The sequence below is a fragment of the Oryza sativa genome, chromosome 11 (genome assembly GCF_034140825.1).
Source record: "Oryza sativa Japonica Group chromosome 11, ASM3414082v1".
In the NCBI taxonomy this organism is placed as follows: domain Eukaryota; kingdom Viridiplantae; phylum Streptophyta; class Magnoliopsida; order Poales; family Poaceae; genus Oryza; species Oryza sativa.
The window spans coordinates 9,471,485-9,482,350 of NC_089045.1; the positions used below are offsets into that span (position 1 = coordinate 9,471,485).

Here is a 10,866-nt window from a genome sequence, read left to right on the forward strand (position 1 = left end):
ACGGATCGGCGATCTCCTCCACCTCCACTCCTCTCCGACCTCCCTCCGCCGACCAGAAGCCATGGCCGCGCCGCGCCGCCCTCGCCTCCTCCCCCTCCTCCTCCTCCTCGCCCTCTCCCTCTCCCTCGCCGCCGCCTCCGCCTTCCAGTCCGACGAGCTGCTCCTCCACGACGACGACGAGTTCGAGGGCGCGGGCGCCCGCCCCACGCCAGGGCCGCCCGCGCCCGCGGCGGCGGCGGTCTCCTCCTCCCGCCGGCGGCCCGGGGACAGCAGCGCGGCGGCGGCGGAGTCCAGCGCCGTGCAGTTCTCGCTCGAGCACGACCTCGGCGCCGGGTTCGTCCCCGCGGGGTCCTTCTCCGCCCGCCTCAAGTCCTCCGCGCACGGCTCCCAGGTCCGCGCCTACGCCTCCGCCACTGCTCCGATCTCGTGCCGTGTGTCCCTCCTGATCTGCTTTGCTTGGCCTTTGGCCGCTGGATCCCTGATCCAGTGATACGTTTCGTTTGATAGCGAGCATATGCTGCTGGTCTGGATCGTGGTTGCGGCTTGATTAGCTGCGGATTCTCGTGTGCGCCGTGCTCCGATTACTTGTGTCTGGTGGTCCTTTTTTTTTGGGAAGGGTGGTGAATTTGTGGGTTATTACTGATTGATAGGAAGCTGAATTGCAGATCGGATCTAGTGATGATGGTGGTTGTTATATTGTCCATGTAACTAGATGACACACTGCACGTTACTGCGGGATATGCTAGTGTGCGTGTTGCAGTTGCCAAATTGCATATTTGGGTCAAAATTCAATTATTCAAAAGTCGTAAATCGCATTAAGTAACTAGTCCAATAGCGAAAAAGGAACTCATGTAGGCTAGAACGATTATGAAATAATCTGAACCATCAAAGCACCATCCAAAGGGTATTAAAATTCAGTGATGACACAACTTCTTTTGGTGGCTTCTTTATAGTAAGAACTACACTTAAGTGGGTTCCAGTCATGTATGGATTTGAAGGTATGTGTGGAGTAAGGGGTGAAAGGGAGTTAAATGAAGGTTGTATGCGGCAAATCTCAACACGGATACTTGTCAATAAGATTTAAAAATTATTTCTGTCATCCAAAATCCAAATAATAGTATGACTAAAACATCTGGTACATAACATGGAAAGTAAACATATGCTATTCAACTCAACCAATTTTTTTTTTGATGGTGTATGCCTCAAGTTTTACAATTTAGGTGGTAACTCATTCTATGCTCTTTCTTTGACTACATGATATATTACTATATTTCTAATTAAACTGTTGATGAATTGGTACAGACTCTCACTAAGCTTCGGTTCACAAGGAACGAGTTGACTGGTGATGAAAAGGATGCATTTAAAGTAATTTCTTGTCCTCTGTTCCTTCTCCTTCTCCTTTTGTTTTTTGTATTTTTATTTTTATTTTTTTATCAACTCATATTATTTTGCATTTATTGTTCTTTGTAGAAATTGCTGGATGAAGATGGTTTTTATTCAATTAGGTTGCTGTCTAATGTGTTGGATCCTGCAAGAAAAGACTATGTTGTTTCCTCAATCAAAGCTGTAAGCTAACTAAATAGTTCTTCACATTGTCCACCCTTTCCCTTATTGTTACTGCACCCACTGGTCACAAATACTTGCCGTTTCAGACTTACTTTTGGCCAAAGTTTTGAAACCTTGAGCATCTAATCTTTTTAAATATTTAGATTGGATATAACCTTGTTTGTACATTCATCTTGAATATGACCTTTTCGTAATATTAAATATTTTCTGAGTTTTACAAAGATATTCTGAAAGATAAATTAGCAAACATCACTATGTCTGTGTCATTTTCCAAAATGATATGCATCTATGACCGGAAGGAGAAACATGAGTCGCATGATCAGTTCAATGTCTACTTATTTAATTCGTATCTTAAGTTTTTAACAATTAAGATCTGTTTTGGCTTAACCTTTGTACTTACGGAATGAAACACGATTGCACATTTTTATTGGAACAAAATAAACTTCTATCATTATTAAAGTTAGCTAGAATCAACTGCCACTGTAAAATGTGTATCGTACCAAAACTGCATAAGCCTTTTTTTTCCAGTACTGGGATTATTATGTAATTCTGAATTGTGTTTCTAGTTCCTTAACTGCCTACCATTTCTTTATGTTTTTCAGAGATGCATACCACGTGAAAGTTTGGATGAACATATTGTTATCCACATGGTAATTTTCTCCATTTCTGCCATATATGCTTATCCAGAGCTGATTATTTTGCGATGATGGATTTGATTGGTGTGGATGCTTTTCAATTGTTTTCTACTGCTAGTGTCATGGGCATTGGGCCAGGAGGCCTAGGCCATGACCAGGCCAAGGTGGGAGGCGCCCTTAGGTAGGTTACGTATGTCAAGGGGTGGATTAGATTGGATTGTTAGGTGTGCTAGTGATGTCACCTGGGACAGATGTGCTGGCTAGGGAGTTGTATCAGTGCTAGATAGACGTGCTGAATGTGATGTGCAAGGGGGTATTTTTGTACTTATGTACAAAGGTTCTGGCGGCAGACAGGCCAGTTAACGGTGCATGAATGGTGATGATATGAAGGGAGGGAAATTGTTTGTACAATAGCATATTGTAAAATTGGTCTTCGTTGATGGCATATCGTACAACTAGGTCTTTGTGAATAGCAGATCATAGAACTTCGCTCTCCTTTTTTAATGGAATAGCTCTGGAGTAGTTATACATGAATATCAATAGAAATTCTGCATTTGTTATTAACTTGTATTAAAGCGCTTTGCTGATTATTTGTATGCAGGATGGTGTAAATATTTTAGCAGTTAATTATGGTTCTGTTGGCGGGTGCACATATCCCCGTCCAGTGAAAATGGTAAGTTACCTTGTCTTGAAATCATATTTATGGGTGTTATATCACTTATATGTAATTAATAAATCATAGCAAGAAATTGTACATCTGTAATTTGCAACCTTTAAATTCTCAGCAATAAGGCATTTTTATACATTCTAAACAGAACTAATATCTTATTCTTGATTACATGTGGCATTTCATTTGTACAACACAACAAAGTATAATCTAGATATGGAAGTACTATCAAGGCAAAATGATATATGTACTAATTATTTGTAACTAACTAGAGATCTTTGTTAATGAGCTTGCAGAAACCTTAAATGCAAAACAGTTAATGCTGTGAGTGTGACATCTAATTTTATCTTTCACCAAATTTTGGATATTTAGAATAATGGCCAGAATGGTTCCCTATAACCATTTCCTCCCATCTTTATGTTTGTTCATTATTGAATAACACAATCTCAATGTTCAAGAAGGCGCTTGACGGTAGATGGTCAGTAGGGGTAGCCTCACCAGGGTGGTGTTAGACCAACTTGGTCCGGGACTTTTGAGCAATTAGCAAGCGTATGATATAGAAAAGAAAGACAATACAATAGCAATATAACAGCACTAGAGTCCCCAATGCAGGGCAGCCACCTAATTCACCATCAAATGCCAAATTGCATCGGCTACCTGGTGCCTAGTGATATAAATAGGCAGAGTGCCCAGTGCCAACTTTTAGAACATTGTACATGGTTATATTTACCCCTTCTTTCTTGTTTCAGCCATCAAAGTGGGTATTCAATTCATACACTGTTCTGAAGACTTCTGAACAAGCACCAAGGTAAAATCACCACTTTTTTTTGTTTAAGACAACTGTAAATAAATACTGCATTCTGAAGAACTTTTGTTTGTGTAAGAATATTGTTGCAAATTATCAAGTAGAACAAGTATTTTGATACTATAATATGCTAACAAAGTTGTGCACCTGCAGAACTCCATCATTTGTAGATCAGTTAATAGAAGCCGAAAATGGTCTTGGTGAAGTGGTGAAATCACCTGAGAAGTCTTTCTGGGCTAAATATGTAAGTAACAGTTGTAAATATCTTCGAAAGTTGTTTCTTGTCCCTTTTAATCTGACTATTGCCTCCTGCTTTTCAGTGGATGTACATCATTCCTCTTGGTCTCATTGTCATGAATGCTGTCACGGCAGCAGCGAACATGCCGGAGGAGCAAGCTGGAGGGCAGGGCCAACCTGGAGCTCAAAGGGCACCAAATGCTGCTCCAAGGAGAAGATGATATCTGTGCTGCCTATTTGGTTTCTATCTCGCTTGTAGTAATACGCAGTTGTATCATAGCAGTACTTGGTCTGCTTAGATCCAAAGGCAATTTGCTAGCTGGTTTTACTATCTACAGAACTTTTAGCATTTAGCAACCAGTTGACAGAGTACAATCAATGTGCAGTGCAAAAGCTCTATTATCAGCTGTCCATTCTAAGTCAGTTCCTGAGAGTTTACTGCATCCTTAGCTTATCAGGTCCTAAGAACTTACTTTTGTTTTCCGCTTTTCCACACTTGTCTTTTGTACCGGCAATTTACTGCCCGATTTTATACTCGTAAACATGTTACAATATTTCAGTGAAGACATCACTGGTAATGGCAACATACAATTTCACACAGAAGCTGGTCAGCAATGTGCGGTGCAAAAGCTCTTCGTCAGCTGTGCATTCTAGGTGTCGCTTCCTGAAATTAAGGGACTGTTTAGATTGTTGCCATTTCAAATTATATCATTTTTGGTAAAATTGTCAAAGATATGCATACATTTAGGTTGTTTTGCTAAACTTTGGTAAATACATAAGAAATTATGCCAAAATTTTGGTAATAAAATATGGTAAGGTTTATTTTGGCTACAATCTAAACTACTCCTAAGTGCATTCTTATCTTTCTCACCACACTTGTGTTGTACAGGCCATTTATTGTCTGATCTTACAGTAAAAAATGGTACCAAAGTTTCCACTTGAAAGATTTTCTCCTTTCCAAAATGCTAATATGTTTCTAAAAAAAAAAGCTAATATGACCCTGTTGACAGAAAACTATTTGAATTCCAGATTCACAGAATGCACAGGGACGAACTTTGCTTCCTCCTTTCAAGGTAGGAGCTTACCTGGTTACATTGGATGATGGACTCCCATTTTCACAAATTTCGTTGGGACCGCTCCTACGGCAGAATCGTCAATGGGTGAAAACTTCTCTTTAACACGTGAAACGGAGTGATAGATTAATGGGTGTTGTTAACCTTCCCTTCGGCACGTGAAGCGGAGCGATAGATTAATGCACGATTAATTAAAAAACTTAAAAAAATATATATTAATATGATTTTATAAAAAACAATTTTTCTATAGAATTTTTTTTTTAAAAATGTATTGTTTATCAGTTTGGGAGGTATACTTGTGAAAAACGAAAGAGTTGAAGTTAGAAAGAGGAAGTGAAAAACACAATCAGAGAGGTGCCATCAGAAGACCACGGTTACTGGTCACAGAAACTCGTAACAAAAACTCGGAGAGGGGCAAAGTGTACGTCTTGTCATCAACCTCTTGCTTAATTCATCATTGGTATTGCATTCTGGATGTTTTATTCGTAAACCCCACGTTTTGAACATGCGTGTACGCGTACCATCCGCTTCTACCTCCTCTGCATCGCTTGCCGTTGAAACCCCAAGCCTTCAGTATGGCATCATAGATCTAAATTTATTTGTCTACTCCCTCTGTTTGCGTTTACTTGGCAATTTTGACTTTTGTTCTAATTTTGACCACAAATAATTTAGAAACATTTAGGCCAGAATGGATGAAAGTTTCATGTTTATGTTTTGCATGCTACTACAAATCTACCAAGTGTTGTTGACTGTATGAACTGTTCCCGGATAGTAAGAGTATCATTTCAATGGAATTCTTCCAATCATCTAACGAAAATATACGAGGAACGCGAAAAAAGAAATTGTAGAAACAATGCACACCGATTGTCAAAGCTATCAGAAGCAAGCAAGCCGCATTAACAAACGGAACATCATGTCACTGCCGAAAAGTAACATCATGTCACTGCCGAAAAGTGTGTTGTGTGTGTGTGTATATATAATTCACAGCTCATGAGACTTTCGTCACTTGTCAAGACAACAATTCCGAGAGCTGCACGTACAAAAATATATCCAGGAAAATTTCCAACAAGGCGCTCTAGCAAGAATTAGCCTCAACTGCATGCATGCTTTGATGGACCAGCTTCCAATTCTTCAGAAGATGTAGTCAGGCGGGTGCAGAGGGAAAGGAGCTATGTCGGCAATAAAAGGGCTTCCTCTAGGCTGACCACACCTATAAGAACGGATACCAGCATCAAATCACATCACATACACACCCTTCGTCTCATAAAAAAACAACTTCTGGGTTCGAATCTGGACATAGAAGTTGATTTTCTATGGGATGGAGGGAGTATGGAAGAACAAACGATTGCATACAACAGATACAACAGAATGTAGCTAGCTATAACCAAATAGCCAACAAAAAAAAATTAGCAGTAAATTGACATGCTTAAGAAAAAACAGACAAGAAATATCTTCGTAGAATTCAGGATTACCTCCAAGGGACAAGCGTCAAGTTGCCCATCACGGATCCAGGCTCCAGTGCTGCCGATATGGAACACCCATAGACAAACAGCTCCTCGCCGCACCTCAGGAGAGGACACTATACACAAAAAGCCCAGCAAGCATGTCAATGTAATGAACACCCACAAATGTACATTTTGTCTGGATACAGGTACTCATCCTCTCTCTCTCTCTCTCTCTCTCTCTCTCTCTCTCTCTCTCTCTCTCTTCTAACATACCTTGCCATGGCCGCCATAGTTGCATGTGTAAGGGAGGACTTCATCTCCAATCTGAATAGTGTAGTGGCATGACTGAAGCTGGAAGGAAGAATACCACTTGCCATCTACAACGAATGCTTCAGGAAGGGATAGACGAATGGAGAAATAGTACGAATATCTGCATCGGTAATCAGCGAAAGCAGAGTTTTCTGGGGCAAAGACAGCAGAGGCACGAACCTGCAAATACAATTACTGTTTATACCAAAATATTATTTGCTTCTAGTTCATGGTTCATTGGTCAAGTCACAAAAAGTCTTAGTTCTGTCAAGAAGTTGTATAGGTCATATAGATGTTGGCTCATTATGAATGTCTATGTTTCATCCTTTCGCAGTTATGGATATAACCAACACAAGCATGCAAAAACACATTTTCCTTACTAGATATTAGTTAGGTATGCATCAACTAATACCTGCTTCTAGCATCCGAATATATTCCCAAAAGACATAAACAACAGGGATGTAAAATTTTGCTTGCAAGATCCATTTATTAACATATGTAATTTAGCGCTAAATGAAATGTTTTATCGCAAATAACTTTGCAGCTGGGCACTCGAAGACAGGACATGAATAGCTAGTTTATGCACCTCTCAATGCCATCTCATGTAATATATACGTACTCCATGATAAGCTAACTTGTTAAACTTGTTTGTAGTACTACTATTTTGTTGAACTGCATTGCCACATGCCATCTTTCGGGCGATTTAAACTAGTGGAAGTGAGCTATCTGATTGGTCATCCATGTCTTGCTTGTGAATGCATAAGTGCAGCTGTCTGTGAGGTCTTTTGTTATGTGGAAATGCATGTAGTTTCCATTCAAGTTGTGAAGCATTAAATCATAAACGTGCTGCCACTGGCAGGTGATATAGTTCCCCAGTGTCACTTTGCTGAGTGTATCCATCATGACTATGACCCGCCATGTTGCCGTTCTCTCCCGTCTATCAGTTCTTTATTATCACATCACAATAAACGACAATTCACTTGTCTCTATTTATTTTCAGACCTCAGACATAGTCCAAAGGGTACGATTAACATATCATTGCTACTCACTTTCCTTTTCACACAGATCATGCACTCTAGTTGCATGTTGCCATGAGCAGCAAAGTAGGTGTGAGGATCAGCTCTGCTTGCCACATGCTTTGCTTAATGGCAATAGCAACTGGGTCTGCTGCATTTTGAGAAAATTTTCCCATGAAAGCTTTCAAGACTCGACTGAAAATTTCCTATGTTTTACTATGAAACTTTTGGTTTTGGACTAGAAATTCTAACGTTAAAGTTCACTACTTATGCTTTCAGATTGAAACTTGCCTAATGTTTTTTTTTCGAAATTTTGTTTGTGGCAAAGCATGTTTGATATTATAGATTTATTATATAGTAAGAGTCAATAGGTAAGTCAGGGAAACTAGATATTGCGGATAAGAAGAGTCTATGTGCAGGATGCTTATGCCAGCCAGCAGAACTTCCTCTGCCAGCATGCGCACTGTTGTGCTCATCTTGTAAGCAGCAGAGATAAGCAGAGAGGTAACAACTGTGAGCAAGGATAGAATTAGCCACAGCGGATATAAAGAAGAAGATGATTTAAGATTTGAAGACTGCAATACTTGTTCTCGTGGAATGCTCTGTCACCCAAACATGTAGACAAGCAAAAACACCGCAAGTCAGATGATATCTAAGGGGCAATGGTATTGAGGGTGTAAGCTCCCTACTCTTGACAGTTAAAGGAGGTCCAACAGACTATTTTGTTTGTAGTTACACGTTGTAGCCAATATTCAAACAACAGTTGAAGAGTATAGATGGACTGATTCCCAAAACAGTTGAAGACTATTTTGTTTGTTTTGTGATTTTTGGATTGTTTCATGTCAGTATGGAAGTGGTAGTATCTCCTAATTGGAGCTATGGTTATATTGGTGCATCAGCATAATACATGAAAACATCAGTTGAATCAAGACAAATCTTTTGTAGCTATGCCTGCGATGTTATTTTACTCTATTAGAGCTAAACCAAGTATTACACCAGAGATATTTTAAAATTAATGCATGGACAACAGTTGGATAACGAGCTCTGCACTCAGTACCAGCCAAACTTTTAGATTTCAAAATGCTTTTATGGGAGAAGAACAGGGGTCAGAGCCCCCATCATCATACATCGATGACGCTCATCATTAAACATAAAACAGCAAAATCTAATCTTTAAATATAAAACAGCAAAAAAACTTTCAGTAGGCTAGCTATGTGCTTCAAAATAGATTCAATTACCCTCGCAATGCAATCAGCATATTAAGCATGGCAATAAACTAACAGAAAAGCCAATTTACTAACCTTGATACCATGCATACTTGCCGACGAACAGTAAGGGAGTTGTACTGGATACAAACTGATATGCCTTGCCAGCATTGGGAATTTACAACTCTGCACCTTGATCAAGCCATCCTGTAGGCGACTAAGGTGCTCTTCCAACCACAGCAGAAATCCATCTTGAGGCATGCCATGATCATCATCCACAGCGAGCCTTATTGTCGCTTTTGGCACGCATGCCATGATTTCTCTTTCTTCATTCCAATACTTGGTGCCGACATAAAGACGGCCACTCGCACAATCAAGAAGAAATATCTTCTCCCCAAAACAACTCGTCGCAACTACAATGTAGTTTGAGTTTTTCTGAACAGCATGGTGCGCGAGCGGTAGCAAGCGCACGGTATACCTCTGGTGAACATAATCATAGCCTCCCATAACGCCGTACGAGACCTCCTCGCCGCGGCCAATGTGCAGCTGGCCGTTGCAGAAACGGTACAGTAGCTTAGTGGGCATAGGAAGCACAAGGCCCAGGTTACATTCCGCGACGGCTATCTCGGCTTCCGAAACGCCTTCCCCTAGAGTCCTCAGCCCTTCCGGGAAATACTCGCATAGCCATGCCCTGAATGAGCTCCAGAAGATCTTCACCCTCTTAACAAGTGGCAAAGGGTACATCCCAAAAGATTGGAACCAAGCTTTGTAAGCATCCTGCACAACCGATCAATCAAATTATTATCCTTCTTGACAAAATTAAGCACTGTTGGAGAAATCATAAAAACAAGTGAGTTAGTCTAAACCTTTAGATCCGATTAAATTCCTCATGAACTTGTTATATCTACTAAGAAGGCGAGGAGGCGGGGGGAGAGGAAGAACCTTGAAGGAAGGGAGAGGGAGGTCGCCGGGAGCGAGGGGGGCGTCGAGGGCGAAGTCGTCGGAGCAGAAGTGGCGCCAGAGGGCCTCGCCGGAGGCGGCGGCGCGGAGGGTGGAGCTGGCGCAGGCGAGCGCGGCGGCGCAGCGGGGGCCGGCCTTGGCGATGATGATCGCGAGCGGGAGCGCGGGGAGGGTCTCCAGCACCGAGGCCCCCTCCGGCCGCCGCTGCGCCTTCGCCGGCGACGCCATCGGCCGCCGGTGGGTTTTCTTCTACGAGGGTTTTCGCAGTCTTTCTTTTTTTCCCCTTCTTCCTCTTTTCTTTTTTTTTCTACCTTTCTACAGCTTTAATCTGATCTTATCTTAAACTAACCTCTAGTGACACTTCACCTAAACAAAAAAAGGAAAGAAAGAGAGAAAATCTCTAGCGACACTCCAAGGCTCCAAGCCCATTCCTAATCATACGAGTCCATTAAGCATGTGTTTGGTATGATAAAACAAGCCATTCTTTTTTGTGTGTGTTTGGTTCATAGGATGGGTCCATCCTAACAGGAGATATGTGAGATATCGGTACCCATGGTGATAGCATCAGCGCGACAGGCAGGCGTCTCCTCCCTAATTCCTGTCACGCCAATGACAGAAGAGGAAGGAAAAATCACACGGTTTAAATTTTATAAAATTTCAGTAGCACTTAGTCGATATTGCGAATACTAATGATAGTTTTTGAATTGAGAAAATTTGCAATGGAATATATCCAGTTAACACTTGGCATGGAGGATGGATGGGATGGACGAAGTTTGTATCTCCATCCAGTTCTCATGGCATGTTTAAGGGTGTGAGTTGAGGGAGAAGCGATCGGCGGGCGTAAGAGCTCGACGGCGACCATATGCATCATATGGACGGAGGATGGGTGGAAAAGTAGCTAGCGGACGGGCGGAGAAGCAGCGACGTCCGACATGAGGCTTGAGATGG

At 41.5% G+C, this 10,866-nt stretch overlaps 2 protein-coding genes across 2 annotated transcripts; one reads left to right on the forward strand and one right to left on the reverse strand.

The window, feature by feature from the left end:
• On the forward strand, nt 1–4,513 carry LOC4350240 (uncharacterized). The gene is made up of 8 exons (XM_015759714.3): nt 1–391; nt 1,303–1,365; nt 1,471–1,566; nt 2,169–2,216; nt 2,803–2,874; nt 3,618–3,676; nt 3,827–3,917; nt 3,994–4,513. Exons 1-8 carry the CDS (start codon nt 62–64, stop codon nt 4,129–4,131), a joined length of 897 nt encoding a protein of 298 aa, XP_015615200.1. The 5' UTR covers nt 1–61; the 3' UTR covers nt 4,132–4,513.
• Nucleotides 4,514–5,847: 1,334 nt separating this feature from the next.
• On the reverse strand, nt 5,848–10,216 carry LOC4350241 (F-box protein SKIP16). Its single transcript, XM_015759709.3, has 5 exons — nt 9,901–10,216; nt 9,055–9,735; nt 6,702–6,917; nt 6,456–6,562; nt 5,848–6,193 (listed from the first exon to the last, which is right to left on the reverse strand). The coding sequence occupies exons 1-5, from the start codon at nt 10,144–10,146 to the stop codon at nt 6,115–6,117; spliced, it is 1,329 nt and encodes a 442-aa protein (XP_015615195.1). The 5' UTR covers nt 10,147–10,216; the 3' UTR covers nt 5,848–6,114.
• Nucleotides 10,217–10,866: the final 650 nt, after the last annotated feature.